The sequence below is a fragment of the Ictidomys tridecemlineatus genome, chromosome 1, assembly GCF_052094955.1.
Source record: "Ictidomys tridecemlineatus isolate mIctTri1 chromosome 1, mIctTri1.hap1, whole genome shotgun sequence".
Taxonomy (NCBI): Eukaryota; Metazoa; Chordata; class Mammalia; order Rodentia; family Sciuridae; genus Ictidomys; species Ictidomys tridecemlineatus.
In genome coordinates, this window is record NC_135477.1 from 171,609,336 (window position 1) to 171,627,911 (window position 18,576).

At 40.0% G+C, this 18,576-nt stretch overlaps 1 protein-coding gene across 4 annotated transcripts in view; it reads right to left on the minus strand.

Annotated features, from left to right (window-relative positions):
* Nucleotides 1-18,576, minus strand: part of Atp10b (ATPase phospholipid transporting 10B (putative)) — a 335,243-nt gene that overhangs the window by 32,300 nt on the left and 284,367 nt on the right. For all 4 annotated transcript variants that reach the window (XM_078052000.1, XM_078052012.1, XM_078052023.1 and 1 more), the window contains 4 exons: nt 16,933-17,042; nt 15,116-15,242; nt 12,406-12,590; nt 7,729-8,050 (listed from right to left, as the gene is read on the minus strand). In XM_078052000.1, coding sequence (XP_077908126.1) covers nt 7,729-8,050; nt 12,406-12,590; nt 15,116-15,242; nt 16,933-17,042 — 744 coding nt within the window. The remainder of the gene's footprint in view (nt 1-7,728; nt 8,051-12,405; nt 12,591-15,115; nt 15,243-16,932; nt 17,043-18,576) is intronic.

Consider the following 18,576-nt stretch of genomic DNA (forward strand, 5'->3'; position numbering starts at 1 on the left):
CCAGAACTACCCACACCAACTTGTGCAGGACCCAGATTCAGGAGCATCCATTGAGGGCATCAGCAGGGTCTGGAAGCCCAACATCAAGGTGAGGTTCAGACAACCTGCCCAGGTACTACAAGAATATAGGGAAGAAACTGTAGTATCTCATATCCATACTGCAAGAAAGGAAGACACATAGACAACATGAAGAAACAAAGGAGAAAAGTGCCCCAAACAAACCAGGATACTATAATAATAGAACCCACGGACAGCGAAGTTGATGAAATGTCAGAGAACGAGTTCAGAAGATTCATAATTAAAATGATCTGTGAGAGCAATAGTAACAAAAACAGCATGGTATTGGCACCAGAACAGACTGGTTGACCAATGGTACAGAATAGAGGACACAGAGACTAACCCACAAAATTACAATTATCTTGTATTAGACAAAGGTGCCAAGAACATGCATTGGAGGAAAGATAGCCTCTTCAACAAATGGTGCTGGGAAAACTGGAAATTCATAAGCAACAAAATGAGATTAAACCCCTATCTCTCACCATCCACAAAACTTGACTCAAAAGGACCTAGAAATTAAATCAGACTCTGTGTCTATTAGAAGAAAAAGTAGGACATAATCTCCATCATGTGGGATTAGGCCCCAACTTCTTTAATAAGACTCCTATGGTGCAAGAATTAAAACCAAGAATCAATAAAATGGGATGGAATCAAACTAAAAAGTTTCTTGGCAAAAAACAAAACCCCAACAACCTGAGGTGAACAGAGATCCCACATCCTGGGAACAAATTTTTACTCCTCACACATCAGAGCACTAATCTCTAGGGTCTATAAAGAACAAGCTAAGCACCAAAAAACCAAATAACCCAATCAACAAATGGGCCAAGGACCTGAACAGACACTTCTCAGAATGATATACAATCAATCAACAAATATATGAAAAAATGCTCATCTCTAGCAATCAGAGAAATGCAAATCAAAACTAAAGATTTCATCTAACTCCAGTCAGAATGGCGGCTATTATAAGGACAAACACGTGTTGGCAACTTGTGGGGGAAAGGCACACTCATTCATTGCTGGTGGGACTGCAAATTGGTGCAGCCAATATGGAAAGCAGTATGGAGATTCCTTGGAAATCTGGGAATGGAACCACCATTTGACCCAGCTATCCCTCTCCTTGGCCTATACCTAAAGGACTTAAAAATAGCCTACTACAGGGACACAGCCACATGTTTATAGCAGCACGATTCATAATAGCTAAATGGTGGAGCCAACCTAGATGCTCTTCTGTGGAAGAATGGATTAAAAAAATATGGCATATACACACAATGGAATTTTATTCAGCATTGAGAATAAAAAGATATGAAAAATTGTACTCTGTGTAATAAGAACTGTAATCCATTCCGCTGTCGTGTATTTATAAAATCATGGCATTTGCATGTAAATGGGTGGCACTGGAGAAGTTAATGCTAAGCAAAGTTAGCCAATCCCCCAAAAAACAAATGCTGAATTTCTTCTCAAATATAAGGAGGCTGACTCATAGTAGGATAGGAAGAGGGAGCATGGGAGGATTAGATGAATTGCAGATAGGAAAGGGGGGTAGGAGGGAGGGGGCAGGGTATTAGCAAGGGCAGTGGAATGTGATGGACATCATTATCCAAAGTACATGTATGAAGACTTGAATTGAGTGTCGACATACTTTATAAACAGATTTGAAAAATTGTGGTATATATGTATAAGAATTGTAATGCAAAAAAAGTACATGTATAAAGGCATGAGTTGGTGTGAACATACTATATATACAAAGATATGAAAAATTGTACTCTGTGTAATAAGAACTGTAATGCATTCAGCTGTCATGTCTTTTTTTAAAAAATCAATAAAACAAAAGATCTGTGAATTAAAGAATGACCTTAATGAGCAAATACAAGCAAAAATTGATCATTCCAACAGATACAGGTGGTAAAAGAATACACTAGAGACCCTGGAAAAAAAAAAACCTAGTCAGAAATCCTTAAAACAAAGGATACAACAAATCAAATACAAAACTCAATAGAAAACATAACCAACAGACTATCACTTGGAAGAAATAATGTCAGATAATGAAGATAAAGTATACAATCTGGAAAATAAAGTTGATCACACAGTGAAAAAGAAACCATGAAGAGAACATCCAAGAATTATGGGACAGCATCAAAAGGCCAAATATAAAGGTTATTGGAATAGAGGAAGGCACAATCTCTTCAATGAGATAATGAGAATTTTCCAAGCATAAAGAACGAATTGGAAAACCAAATACAAGAGGCTTATAGGACACCAAATGTACAAAATTACAACAGATCTACACCAAGGCACATTATAATGAAAATGCCTAGCATACAGGATAAGGATAGAATCTTAAAAGCTGCGAGAGAGAGAAATCAGATCACATATAGGGGGAGACCAATTCATGTATCAGATTTTTTGATCCAGACCCTCAAAGTCAGGAGATCATGGAACAACATTTACTATTTTCCTTCTTTCTGAAAGGAAATAGATGCTGACCAAGAATCTTATATCCAGCAAAATGAAGCTTTAGTTTTGATGATGAAATATAAACCTTCCGTGATAAACATAGGTTAAAAGAATTTACAACTAGAGAGCCTGCACTATAGAACATCCCCAGCAAAATATTCCAAGAGGAAATGAAAAACAGTGATGAAAATCAGCAGAGGGAGGGATTACACTAAAGGAAAATCTAATAAGAGGAGAAACCAAGTCACATTAAATACCAAAAACAAACAAAAATGGCTGGGAATACAAATCATGTCTCAATAATAACCCTGAGTGTTAATGGCTTAAACTCGCCAATCAAAAGATTTAAAAAAAAAAATCCAACAATATGCTGCCTTCAAGAGACTCATCTCATAGAAAAAGACATGCACAGACTGAAGGTAAAGGGTTAGGAAAAGTGATACTACTCACATGGACTGTGGAAGCAAGCAGGGGTCTCCATTCTCATATCAAATACAGTAGACTTCAAGCTAAAGCCAATCAAAGTATAAAGGAGGACACTACATACTGCTCAAGGGAACCATACACCAACAAGCCTTCACAAGTATAAATATATATGCCCCAAACAATGGAGCAGCTATGTTCACCAAACAAACTCTTCAAGTACAAGAGTCAAATAGACCACAACACAATAATTTTGGGTAACTTTAACATACCTCTTTCATCAGTAGATAGATCTTCCAAACAAAAGCCAAACAAAGAAACTACAGAACTCAATAATACAATCAATAACTGACATATATCGAATAGTCCATCCCTCAAGGAGTATACTTTCTTTTAAGCAGCACATGGATCTTTCTCTAAAATAGACCATATACTATGCCACAAAGCAACTCTTATCAATTATAAAAGATACTACCCTGCATTCTATCTGATCATAATGGAATAAAAGAAGAAATATAATCCACTCCAGCATCTGGAGACTAAATAGTATGCTACCGAATGGACAATGGGTTACGGAAGACATCAAGGAGGGGATCAAAAATTTTTTTGAGGTGAATGAGAACACGGATACAACATATCAATCTCTGGGACACTTTGAAAGCAGTTCTAAAAGGAAAGTTCATTGCATGGAGTTTATTCCATAAAAGAAGAAAAAGTCAACAAATAAATGACTTAATACTATATCCCAAAGCCCTAGGAAAAGAACAAATCAACACCGAGATCAGCAGAAGACAGGAAATAATTAAAATCTGAGCTGAAATCAATGAAACTGAAACAAAAGAAACAATTGAAAAATTGACAGACCCTTAACCAGGCTGATGAAGAGAAGGAGGGAGAGAACTCCAATCACTAACATATGTGATGAAAAGGAAATATCATGACACTACAGAAATACAGAAGATAATTAGAAATTATTTTGAAAACTTGTACTCCAATAAGATAGAAAATATTGAAGGCATCGAAAAATTTCTAGACTATATAATTTGCCCAAATTGAATCAGGATGATATACACAATTTAAACAGATCAATTTCAAGTGATGAAATAGCAGACACCATCAAAAGTCTACCAATCAAGAAAAGCCCAGGACCAGACGGATACACAGTGAGTTCTACAAGACCTTTAAAGAAGAACTAATACCAATACTCCCCAATTTATGTCAGGATATAGAAAAAGAGGCAGGACTTCCAAACTCATTCTATGAGGCCAATATCACTCTGATTCCAGAGCCAGGCAAAGACACATCAAAAAAAGAACACTTCAGACCAATATCTCTAATGAGCATAGATGCAAAAATTCTCAATAAAATTCTGGCAAATTGAATACAAAAACATAGTGCATCACAATCTAGTGGGATTCATCCCAGGGATGCAAGGTTGGTTCAACATACGGAAATCAATAAATGTAATTCATCACATCAATAGACTTAAAGAAAAGAACCATATGATCATCTCAATAGATGCAGAAAAAGCATTTGCTAAAATATGGCACCCCTTTATGTTCAAAACACTAGAAAAACTAGGGATAACAGGAACATATCTCAACATCATTAAGGCTATCTATGCCAAGTCCCAGGCCAAAATAATTCTAAATGGAGAAAAATTGAAGGCATTCCCCCTCAGAACTAGAATAAGACAGGGATGCCCTCTTTCACCACTTCTATTTAACATAATTCTTGAAATACTGGCCACAGCAATTAGGCAAAAGAAATTAAAGAGATACATATAGGAAAAGAAGAACTCAAATTGTGCTCTATTTGCTGATGATATGATTCTATACCTGGAAGACCCTAAAAGTTCCACCAGAAATCTTCTAGAACTAGTAAATGAATTCATTAAGGTAGCAGGATATAAAATCAACACCCATAAATCAAAGGCATTTCTGTACATCAGTGACAAATCTTCAGAAAGGGAAATGAGGAAAACTACCCCATATACAATAGCCACAAAAAAATTGGGAATAAACTTGATGAAAGAGGTGAAATATCTGTATAATCAAAATAACAGAAACCTAAAATAAGAAATCAAAGAAGACTTTAGAAGATGGAAGACCTATCTTGCTCTCAGATAGGCAGAATTAATATTATCAAAATAATCATACTTCCAAAAGCACTATACAGATTTAATGTGATTTTGATCAAAATTCCAATGACATTCCTCACAGAAATAGAAAAAGCAATCATGAAATTAATCTGGAAAAATAAGAGACACAGAATAGCTAATGCAATCCTTATCAGGAAGAGTGAAGCAGATGGCATCGATATACCAGACTTTAAACTATACTATAGAACAATAGTAACAAAAACAGCATGGTATTGGCACCAGAACAGAGGACACAGACACTAACCCATTAAAATTACAATTATCTTATATTAGACAAAGGTGCCAAGAACATGCATTGGAGGAAAGATAGCCTCCTCACCAACAAATGGTGCTGGGAAAACCCATATCTCTCACCACGAAAAAAAAAAAAAAAAACCACCTTAAAATGTATCAAGGACTTAGGAATACAACCAAAGACCCTACGTCTAATAGAAGAAAAAGTAGGCCCTAATAGCCATCATGTGGGATTAGGCCCCAACTTCCTTAATAAGACTCCTGTGTTGCAAGAATTAAAATCAAGAATCAATAAATGGGATGGATTCAAACTAAAAAGTTTCTTCTTAGCAAAAGAAACAATCTGTGAGGTGAATAGAAAGCCTACATCCTGGGAGCAAATTTTTAACTCTCACTCATCAGATAGAGCACTAATTTCTAGGGTCTATAAAAAAAACTCAAAAAGCTAAGCACCAAATAACCCAATCAACAAACGGCCAAGGACACTTCTCAGAAGATGATATACAATCAATAAAATACGAAAAAATGTTCATCATCACTAGCAATCAGAAATGCAAATCAAAACTACTTTTAAGATCTCATCTTACTCTAGTCAGAATGGCGGCTATTATGAAGACAAACAACAATAAGTGTTGGCGAGGATGTGGGGAAAAGGTACACTCATACACTGCTGGTGGGAATGCAAATTGGTACAGCCAATATGGAAAACAGTATGGAGATTTCTTGGAAATTTGGGAATGAAATAATTTGACCCAGCTATCCCTCTCTTTGGACTATACTCGAAGGACTTAAAAACAGCATACTACAGGGACACAGCCACATTAATGTTTATAGCAGCTCAATTCACAATAGCGAAACTGTGGAACCAACCTAGATGCCCTTCAGTGGATAAATGGATAAAAAAAAATGTGGCATATATACACAATGGAATATTACTCAGCAATAAAAGAATAAAATCATGGCATTTGCAGGTAAATGGATGGAGTTAGAGAAGATAATGCTAAGTGAAGTTAGCCAATCCCAAATAACCAAATGCTGAATGTTTCCTTTGATGTAAGGAGGCTGATTCATAGTGGGATAAGGAGTAGGAGCATGAGAGGAATAGATGAACTCTAGATAGGGAAAAGGGGTTGGAGGGGAAGGGAGGGAGCATGAGGTAATTAATGATGCTGGAATGTGATGATCATTATTACTCAAAGCACAGGTATGAAGTCACGAATTGGGGTAAATATATGTATACAATGAAGATATGAAAAATCATGCTCTCTATGTGTAATAAGAATTGTAATGCATTCTACTGTCATATACAAAACATTAACTATAGCTACTACTAGAGTATTATAGTAAAACAGTATACTATAGTAATTATTTAAAACTTTAGGAATTTGTTTCTAGAATTTTCTACTTTTTTTGGAGCTCACTTACTATGGGTAGCTAAACAGTGGAAAGTAAAAGATGGATAAGGGAGGATTGCTGTGATTTGCATGTCTGGCATTCAATGTTGTGGGATCAAATGTGAATAAAACAGACTACTCCTGGTACTTCAGGGAAACATTGTATATGGAGGAGGCCACTATGAAAAAATAACAGTGCATGATACCAAGGCAGTGGATCCTATGGCAATCCCAGGGGAAGGGATGGTTAAAAAGCAACAGACCAAATGCTCTTTTCAGAGGAAACTGCTTGTAAAAAGTTTGAGAGGGAAAAGACTCGTGGAGAATGGCAAGCAGTTACCTTGGGTTGGAACATGGAGAGCCAAAAGGACAGGGGAATGGAGGTGGCCATGGTAGGAGACACAGCTGCATAGTTAGCAGAGACCAAGTTGTGAAGACCCTTGTAAAACAGGTCTGATTGTTGGTGGAGGGTGTTCAGTGAGTACTGTTTATATCTATGTTTCAAGCTTATCCCCTCAGCATAATTCAATTAACTTGCCAGCATTTATGGAGGACCTGCCCTGTGCTAGCCTTTTATTTAGAATACACTTAAAAAGTGAGACGATCTTATCAGACTGCAATGCTCTTAAGTCTAAGGTTATTTCCCTGTACAGAACTGAAGGAGAAATGGGCTGCATGTTAGGATGGAGATGGCCTGAGTGTGCAGTGTTGGTGACACTTTGAGCTACCTGCAGGTTCTGAATTTCAAGGTGCTGATTGGCATCAACCTCCATCTAAGCCCTGCACCTCCTTTACATGACTTGTGAGACCCAAAAGCTTTGATGCACTCTCCTACTCCAACCTCTGCTGGATCTCCTAGTTGCCACTTTTCGATTGTAGCTTTGACCTTTCTGAGACCAGGGCTTTCCACAAGTCTAAGCATCTTGCTTTGATCCCTGACCTCCCACCTCTTTTGTCAGATAATCCCAGCTAAGCTGCCACCTGTGCCTTATGCATGATGGGTACCTATGGAAAGGGTCATGACGCCCAGTTTGTCTCGCACCAACTTGACGATCATACTCTTCTGAAGCGGGGTGCAGCGGCAACACAGGACAGACCGGCAATACTGGGTCAGCTCCAGAAACAACTTCTCCAGCTTTCCCTGGAAAATGACATTCAGCGTCTTCCCATTGATGACCAGTCCAACTTCCGGAGCCATAGCTCTGGTGGTGGGGGATGGTGTCTTAGGAGGGAGGCGGAAGCCAAAGAGCTTGCAGCCTGGCTTCTGTGGCTCCTGGAACTGCTTGACCTCTTCCAGTGCACAATTGAGGATGGATTCGCAGGTCTCCTATACACAGTGACAGGATATGGTTATAACATAGTGAGCAACCTTGCAAATGTATGTTAAAATTTTCATTTTCATAATAACAATTTTACTACCCTAGGTATGACCCGGTAGTTGTTCTCCAGTGTTTACCTTTTCTGCAATATTTTAAATAGCACCAAAGCAATATTAACTTGAAATCAAATAATGGCCAAAACAGACATTGCTTGAGAAGTGGAAATAACTCAGCAAGATGAAGACTGATCCAAGGTTGGTTTAAGATAAATAATGCTAATATGATGGTAAATGATGACAATATTTCATGCAGTTATGGGACTATTTTTTTTTTTTAACGGGTCATTTCAGTGCTCTTTGCTTCTTAGAGCATCCTTATGGGTACAACATTTAGAGATGATATTGAAACAGTGAGCTCTCAAGTGACTCACCCAAGGTCATCCAAACACAGTAGAGGAGGCAGGGCCATTACTACCCAAATTGTGGCTTCCTAGTTAAAAAGAACACATCAGCTGGCACAGTGGCGCATGCCTGTAATTCTAACTGGGGGAGAGGCTGAGGCAGGAGGATCACAAGTTCAAAGCCAGCCTCAGCAAAAGTGAGGTGATAAGCAACTTAGTGAGACCCTGTTTCTAAATAAAATACAAAATGAGGGTGTGGCTCAGTGGTCGAGTGCCCCTGAGTGCAATGCCTGGTACCAAAAAATGAAACAAAAACCCCACATCTACCCTGGATTTGTTTTTATCTATTGATCTACTCCATAAAAGGTCATAAGAACTGTTGCATGAAATGTTGCTCACTTTGATTTGGACAAAACATCCCTGTGAAAGTCTTATGGTTTGGAGGAATCCCCTTGATATTTACTTTGAAATATAGTAAGGAAGTCATTTATTCATAAGTGTTTTCCATTACTTTTGACTATATCAAAGATAAAATCAGATTTTGGTTCTCATTATATTCTTAATATCTCCATAATGTCTGAAGAGGCTGTGGAAGACAGTAGTATTAATTTTAGCAGCATTGCTTTATTCATATGGTAATTAGTGTTCTTTTATACAGGGCAAGGGATAATACTTTTTTCATTTATTGAAGTGCTAAAATTTTATTCTAGCTGGGTTGCAGGGGTACACGGCTGTAATCCCAGCAACTTGGGAAGCCAAGGCAGGAAGATTGCAAGTCTGAGGCCTGTCTCCAAATGAAATGTTAAAATAAGGGGGGCTGGGGTGTAGCTCAGTGGTAGAGTGTCCTTGGGTTTAATCCCTAGTGTTCCCCCCCAACTCCCACAAAGTAATTATTCTAAAAATAAATATTCAAATGTGTTGATTTAAACGAAACAATTAGAAACAATTCAGATCATATGCAGATATCAGCAAAACTTGTGAAGTTAGTTCTAAAGTGACAGGTCTGTAGGATACTGTTAAGAGTTCTATCTGGGAATGTCTAGAATACATTCTAGAGCAAATGCGGCTGTAGCTGGTTGTTCCCAAGTTTTTCTTTAGGAGATAGTAAATGTTGTAGTATTCACAGAGCCCAAAGAAGCCACAGGAAGTGGTTCCAGGAGCAAGTGGTTGTATTAGAGGCACTTATTTAGGAAAGAACACAAGGTGGTCCTTTCTGGAAGTGGGGTTGGTATTGATTATATAAATTTCTTCAATGTATGTCTTCAGAAAGGCATTATAAATGTCAGTCTCGAAAATCAAATCTCTTGACTTGCTTATTTCCAAGGTATTAATTACAATAGTGACTATTCACTGTCAAGTTTTGATGGAGGCCAATTCCTAGGGAATGCCCATGTACTGGTCCTCATGCCCTCGCATAATCTCTTTCCACTGAGTGTGAATCAGATCTACCTATTCCTTTCTAAAGAAGAAGAATTCCACAAAAAAACGAAGAGGTGTTACTCTTTCTCATTCTATAGGAAAGATTTGCCTTGGAAAAAACGTTGCTGTGTTGTATAGCAGCTCTGTGGAGAGGCCCAAATGGCTAGGAACTGAGGCCTGCTGACAATCACGAGTGGACTTGGAAGCAGGACTCTTCTTACTCCCAAACGACCTAACCAGCTTAGCCTCTAGATGAGTCCAGAGCCCTGCTGGCTTGACTACAACCTCAATAGAGACCTTGAACCACAGGTACCCTGTGAGGATGATGCTTCTGGAAGTCTAACCCACAGGCTCCTAAATCCCTGTTTCAGTTGCTAAATTGTGGAGTAATTTGTTATACAGCAATAGGTAACTAGTATTGGTTACTATAAGTGAGTGCTTTTCTGTGGTCATATTTAATCCTTCCAGTAGCCTCTTAAGTAAATATTTTAAACCCTTTTACACAGATTAGGAGAGTGAAGTTCAAAAGTAGCGTATTTAGACTGTTAATCTGCACTATAGGTTGTTAATAACAGCAGTTGTTATTATTAGTCCCTTTAAAAATTTCTTGACAAATTAACATTTCTGGGGATGACTTAGTATTTCCCTCATTTTATGGATGAGAACCCTGAGGTCTAGATAGGTCTCAGAATTTGCTTATTGCTTTAAGGTACGTAGGAAAGACACAGTAGCCCTAAATCAATTTATAATGAATCAGGCAAATTAAAACCCTTGGAGAAAATATCCACTGAATAAGTCATTACATTAAATGGGGGTTTAAATAAATCTAAGATTTAGAATGTATTTTTCCAGTTTCTGGCTTGACATATTTACATACCTACTGCTTGATCCCAGGCAAGGGTGAAAAAGACTAATATTGCAGGTTTAGTCCCACAGGGATAAGGATTCAGGCATCATGTTGAGAGTCCTGGACAGTGGTAAAAGGACTGACAGTATGGAATTAAAGATTCCATGACTGAACTGACTACTTGGAGTGTGACCCACTGTTTCTTGGGAACCTGGGCTCCCAATGCAAAAATAATGCATTGCATTTAAGAGAATCCCACCCCTCCCCTTCATGTTGGCCACCTCACAGATTTGCATGTGTCTTACTTTCAGAATTCAAGGGTGTGTGTGGGGGAATGACAGAAGGATGGATCATGGCAGACAATTTCCTATTGCAAGCAGGACTGGCAAGAATCAATACTATTACAGAGATCAAGCACTTAAACAAGCTGAAAATCACCTTTTTTTCCCTAAACATAATACTAAAGCTATGGTTTTACATGAGAGTATTTTCATCTTCAAAATTCATTGGTGTTTAATCAAGCATAATCTGGGCATCTGACAGAAAAGGATTAAAAATAATCTAAAGGTTCTCAGGCATTCTTCACGGTATACTGTGTGTGTATGCGTTTTCAAATACTTGTGCATGGAATAAAAGCCAAATATCAAACTTCCCAAATTTTCATTCTAGGTCTAGAGTGCACTTAGGCAAGCTGAAGGAGAGAGGCCAGTGTCCTCATTTTCCCATTTCCTGGCTTCTTTAATTCCTGGCCTTCCTCCTCCATCGTTTTCCCCATGGGATGCCCACCAGCCTGCCTAATCCAATCCCTGCCCCCTTAGACAGGTGTGAACGTCTCCATGCTCACCTCTCAACCTTCTTGCCAAGAAGATGCATTGTGAAAATAGATTTTGCCTCCTAAATGCAAAATTGTATAAGAGCATGGAATGTTGTTCTTCCCATTTCACACAGCACTTTCCTGAACCTCACTTCCTGCCACCCACAACCTATATACCCTACTTTGGTTGAAAATTGCCTTCTTTCTCCTCCTTCACCATCAAAACACTGGATTTGCATTATTATTCCTTTGGGGTTTCCACTCCACAACATAAAAATTGGCGCTGAAGCCTTAAACTTGGAACAGTTTCAATTTAATTGTGACTATTCTGACGTGTGAATTAATGTTGTAAGAAACTTAAAAATGTGATTCTTGAGTAAATAGTGTTTTAGAGTGTAATAGCATTAGCCCAGCAGGAGAATGGAGTTCTGGCCTTAGTTTTAACAGAAACTAGCAAGTGACTGAGCCTTTGGGATTGTCTTTAGTTTCCTCGTCTGTAAAACGGGGAAATTGGACCAGAAATGGAATTTGGGAGAGATACAACTAACTTTTTTTTTTGTGCCAGGGATTGAACTCAGGGGTACTTGCCCACTGAGCCACATCCCCAGCCCTATTTTGTATTTTATTTAGAAACAGGGTCTCCCTGAGTTGCTTAGCACCTTGCTTTCGATGAGGCTGGCTTTGAGGAGAGGTACAAGCTTGTAATATTGGAGGTAACACAAAAGATCAGACAACATGTGGGGGCATATTAAGCTGTGTGATCCAGCCATATTTTGGGATCAGATATGCTTTCCCTGTGTGCCCAAATCTTACCTATGAGTCTTTCTCCTGTTGACTGGGGTGAAGTTCTATATTTATCTGTGATTTCCTACTTTGGTCTTACCTGATTCTCAGTATTAATGGAGTAAACGGTGTCGGTCTGATCTAACAGTCTGCAGGAATACGCAATATTGACCGCTGTCTCTTGCTTATCTCCTGTCAAGACCCAGAGCTTGATCCCAGCCTCCCGCAGAGCAGCAATTGTGTCTGGAACTCCTTCCTGCAGCCGGTCTTCGATCCCAGTGGCTCCTGGAGTGATCAAAGACACCATAGATCACATTTATGGTGAAATAGTGGCTTAAGTTCCCCAAAGCCCTATGAAGCAAGGCAATGTTTATTAAATGTTATTAATATGTGCTAGGTCAGGCACCCAGGGTAAACAATGAACTGGGTAGAGCTGGTTCCTACCCTCTCAGAAATCAAAGGTCAATGAAGAAGGATTTATAACTGAGCTAGGTGATGAGAAAAAGCCAATGTGCCCTGTATGTATACACGAGGAGACCTGGACTTCACCTAGGAGGTCAGGAAAGGCCTTGCTGGGGACATATCGAAGATGAAGCGAGAGGTATAGCCAGGGAGGAAGAGGAGGGCTGCAGGCAGAGTCTGTCAGTCTTCCTCCTTGAGGGGTTTGCAATTTATTTGGTGGCAACGAAAGTTATTAAAGGGTGTTAACTTGGAGAGGGACAGGATCAGTTTGTGTTTTAAAATCATTCTAGAGAATGGATTAGGGGTTGGAGGAAGCAAGATGAAATTCAGGGCTAGCAGTTACTTAGGCAGTTGAGCTGAGTGCAGGGGAGAGGTTTTGGTGATCCAAACTGTCACAAAGAATGGGGAGAAGTAGAGACACTGAACTCTTTGTAACTGATCATGCTGGAATTAACAGATATTTTTTATAACATACAGGCAGATTTCACAGTTTTTGAAGGATCTCAAGCTTTGCATCAATCCCGATGAATATATATCCAAATATTGAATAGTTGCTAAGTGATGAAGCAAAAATAAATCTGCATTTAAATTGAGATTCATTTCAGGCCACAGACTAATGGCTACCCATCTCGCTCTGGGCAGAAGCAAGGCATTTTGTTTCTTTTAATAATCCAGAGTGATAATAGGCTGGCAAAGCAGTTACATTGGATGCATATTGAAGAGATCATTTCATATTAGGGGACCCAGTGTGCAGACAAGGCAGCTTCTTAGTGGCATGCCAGTTTCTTGGTGGCAAGAAGAAATCCCTCCTCAGCCCAGTCCTCCACTTTCCAAGCTATCTTGAGGGGAGAAAAGGAACCTCTCTGTCCCTAAATGTGCCTGTTTTGTGTTTCAGGTTGAAAAGTGACAGCATGAGCCTCATCTTTCCCTCCCAGGGTGAGTCTGCAGGTGAGCTTCTGAAGATGACTTATATGATGGAGAGGAAGAAAAACACAAAAGGGAAAATGAAATGGGAAGGAGGCCAGTGGGTTCTGACAAGCTCTCATTTGGCAGACCAAGCTGACAGACGCTTCTCGCCACCTGGGGCCATAGTGCTACCCAGAAACCAGAGAGGCCTCTTGGAGGGGCAACTTCAGTCACCTTTTATAGTTGATAAGTTTCTGGCTACTACTAAGTGGCTCTGGTTCCGCTTAGAAGAACCTTATAAGGCAGCAAGCAAAGGCTTCTGTGGCCAAGATACAAGAAACTAAAGACCCAAAGAGGTAGGGAACAGTTCTCTCCCCTTGCTTGCTGGCTGTTCAAGTAAATCTTGTTGCTACCTTTTATATGAAAAGGTACATATTCTTAGAGCTCAAGGAAAAAAACCAAAGTTGCTATGCTTGGCTGGGTACTCAAGAGATATTTGTCTAGAGAAGCTAAGGTGCAGGGATGTGTCACTGGGCATACAGCAAGGTCATGACAGGGCTTGAACTTGGCCCCCATCCTCTGGTCACCATTACTTCCCTGTCAGTGTATGCTGTCAGACATTGCCTTGGCAAGACCTTGTTCCCAAGGTCTGATTAATAAAGCCACCTCTTTTGCAATGCTTTTCTTACAGTAGGAAGGCAACCTATCTTTTAATTAGTCTTGGGGCTTCTTATCTTCCCCCAGTATATCAAATCTACCTTCCATATATCAGTAGTCAGGGCAACTTTTGTAATCCAAGCCTTTCTCCCTCCAAACATTTAGCATCTGATTCATCTAATCCTTCACAGCATGGAACCCACAGCTCTCTCTTACCTCTCATCAATTCTTCCCCCGCATTTTGGTCCAGCCACAGAGAATCTCATATCTGGGCCTTCATTTGGGTCCTTTCAGTTAATGGTCTTCCTAGGCCCTCCTTGGCCCAGGGGTCAGGTTAGTACCTCCTACCTGTACTTCTATCTCATCTGGTACCTCTTCCAGCCCAGCTGTTATCATTTGTTCAGAGTGAGGAAGTTACTTGCCTAAGGATTCAGTATCAGGATAAGGGCAGAGTTGTGGCTCTTGCTTTCTGTTGTAGCCCCAAAGCCTAGCATGTTGCCCAACCTTTGAATGGACAGAAAAATGTGCTCTTTTAGAAAGAGCCAAACTCACAGGCTTCTTCCAGCAGAGTGTGTAGGAATACTCCCAGGCCTCCTCAGGAACCTTGGGTTGGGTAATGACATGGCCCATTTATGCCAAATCCCTGGAAGGGTACCCAGGGAAGGCTGCTAATTGAGACAACTCCATAGTGGCATCAGAATCAGGGCCAAGAACTCCCTTCCAACTTAGGGAATTCCTTTTTTTTTTTTTTTTTTTTTGTATAATGATAACTTATTTTTAGCTACCCAGTAAGGTGAGTTGATTCTCCAGACGCTGTGCTGTCTCCATTAGAAGCTCATCTCTGTTGTCAAGGGATGCCTCGGCCTCACGCCGGAAACTGGCCCATCTCCTGAAGTCTTCTTCACTCACTACCTTCAGGACAGAAAGAGGTTTGTTAATAACTGTGGGTGGGTCAGCAAGTAGAATCCCTCCTCTCACATCTGCAAGGCCTGTTTGAGCTGCATGACATCATCAGAAGGGGCGCTCTCTTCAGTCAATGAAAGATTGATCTGTATGTTCTTATACCACCAAACATCTTTGGAGTCCCCAGCCTGCTCAGGGCACTGGAGATGATCAGGCAGACAAGGTCCTAGAACTGGGCTAATGTGCTGGTGGAAGATAAGAGACATTAGATAGGTAAATTAAAAGATTCCTTTCAGGAGTACTATGCAGACAGTGAAAAGGATGATATCATGGAGTGTGATGGGGTAAGAGGGAAAACTGGGATAGAGGGCTGTTCAGGTCTATTCTACAAGTGGCAGGCAAGCTAAGATCCAATGATGAGAAAGGGTCAGCCCTGGGAAATTGCAAAGCCTGGGTAATAGGAACGAACTTGGCCTTGAGTATATCTGTTGGTGGAAGGATGAAAAGTAAAGTTGCAAGGGACCAAAAACAAGGCTGGAGAGAAGAGGACAGCCTTATTTTACACAGTCTAGGGACCACTCTGCTAGGCCTGCTGTCCTACACACAGGTGCATTTCTTCTTCCCTCAGAGTCCATTAGCACTTGTTGACCCTACTTTTTATGTGATATGCATTCTCTTATATAGATTAAGGATTCTTTTGCCCATGCACCAAATATTCCCAGTCCCTGTGTGGAACATTATAGCACAAACCCACAAGACCCAGGTAGGCCTTTTGATTTTGAGGAATGCACAGTCTATTAGCGGGAACAAAATATGCACAAATACCTTTAGAAGGTGGTAAGGGTATAATCCTAATTCAGAGTAATAAGCACTTATTACTGTCCCTGGCACTATATGTGCATTAGCCTTAGTTAACCAAATAAGATAGACAGCATTTGCAACATTTTGCTCCAAAACAAAACACCATCTCAGGCAAGGAAACATGTTCAAGGTTATATATCCAAGTGGAGACTGGGACTTGCACACAGGGAGGTCTGGCTTTGAAGCAAGAATTTTTGATCTCTATGTTGCACTAAGCATAATAAAAGAAATGAGGAGCCCTGGGGATTTAGGGAGAAGCCACCACCTAGCAATGCATGCCCATCATGGCACTCCTACCTGCCAGATGCCCCCCCCCCTTGCAATTTGCATCCCTCTTGCTCCTACATGGGCCACAAAGATCTGTGGAGCATGGGGTGTGTAATCTACATAACAATTACTAGGCCCAGGGTAATTCAGCAGAACATTGCTGAATGTGTCCCTATGTCCCTCATCATGGGAATCACCTGCTACACGCTTTTTTTAGCTGACATTCAATAGAGACCCAGATCCTCTAAATTTTCAAGAGAAGCCAAACATTTAGACTCTATGTGAACACACAAACGTCCTCACAATTTAAATCCAGGCAAATAATGCAAAATTTTAACATCGAGTTATAGGTTACTCCTTACGCGTACAATGAAGAGCAGAGAATGAGGAAAACCACACTGATACGGGATCTTGCTGCTCCAATTTCTGCAAAGTCATGGATTTTTGTGACAAAAAAAAATGCAAAAAAACCCACAACACTAAGCATCTTTTATAAAGAGACCAAAGCAGGACTAAGGCCATTGAGCTACCTGATGATACTCAAAGCATGCCTGGAGGAATGTGCTCTCACCTTCTTGGCGATGCACAGGGTACGTAAACCATCTCTTGCATACAAGTCTAGATGTTTTTGGGTCCGGGCGTGGATCTTCTTCAGCTTCTTTTCCACATCAAGGTCAGGCACTGTCAAATAGTCATCATTTCCCATAAGACCATGCACAAAAATGCTTAAGAATCCCATCCCCTGGGATCTCCTCAGCAGAGACATTCCAGCAATAGCACTCCCTAGGAACATCTAGTAGAACTCTCCTGGCTGTCAGGTTGCCCTGGAAGATAACTCCAAGAGTCCTTAAATTGTCAGTTCTCTACATCTCATCGAAAGCCTAGCTAGAAAAAGTGTTATTTAAGGAAAGCGGGTCCTTACGGTATTGTTCTCAAACATCCATTAGCATGAAAATCACCTGGAACTTAAGGGAGATTTCTAGGTCCTGTGGAAGCCGTGAAGTGGGACCAGAAGTCTAAATCCTTGTTTACACCTAAGGTGGTCCTGACTTTGTTCTCTATCCACAATCTTGTCATCTGCTTTGTTCCTGTGTTGTGTTAGGTCTCAAAACAACTAGAACCTGCATCTCATGAGTTAAATCCATCACCACAAGAGTTCTTGTTCAATTAGGCTTGATTTCTATATAGGAGATGATCTTACAAAAAACATTTTTTTTTTTGCATTTCCTGTAAATCTAGTCTGAAAAAATATTTTGGTGGGTTGTTCAAAGTCTCCTCTGTGAAGTTCTACATAATAAATTTCTTTCAGAAGTCATTTGTCTTTTTCTCTTGAAATCCTAATACTTTAATCATAAAATGCAAAGCTTTCAAGCCTGGGTTGGCTGGTGTGGGGTAGGATCCCAGTCCTCACCACTTCCTTGGTCTAATTATCACTAATCAATCATTTGCCGCACTCTGTGAAGCTAAGCTTGGAAAAGACTTCAGAATCTGCCTTTAGCAGGGCTGGATTGAGAGCTCTAGAGGTCCTAAGTAGTGAACAGAATATGTGCATCTCATTAACCCTACAGACAATGCAAAATTAAAAATACAATTCTTAATAGTGGCACAAGCATAAAGCCCAACAAAGCTCTGGTTTTCTCATAATATCACTTTGAGGCTGTTTTTTGATGCTATAAAAATCCTTCCAACTATTATTTTCTCATTGCCCAGGTGCCTGAAGCACATCTCATTTGGGCATTGCCTTACAATATTTTATTTTGAAAGACACCAGTGCTTGAGATTAAACCTTTGTCTTCCATTCATGAGACTTTGAGTTTACCTTTTTGCTGAGGCTGCCAGGAACCTCATAGTCAAACTGAATGTTCAAACACTGGAAGTATATTAAAAACGGGGTTAGAAATCTATTAATATTTTCCCCCTTTCAAAGTTTTCTTCTCATTTCTTACAGTAACATTGTTGTTCATTGGAAGCATCTCTAATTCACTTTGCAAGCAGGTGAGGAACAAATAAACATCTCCAAGGTAACTTGGATGGCTGTCACCCAGAGATAGAGGACTGTGCCTTCTTCAATTCAGAAGCACTGAATTTGCTTGTCTGCCAGAGTCTGGAGATGAAGAGAACTAATTAGCTCCCTTCCCATTCTAAACACTAATCAATCCCCACGAACCTCTTGGCTGTGGTCCACAGCTGATAATGCAGGAGGCGCAGGGCTGCC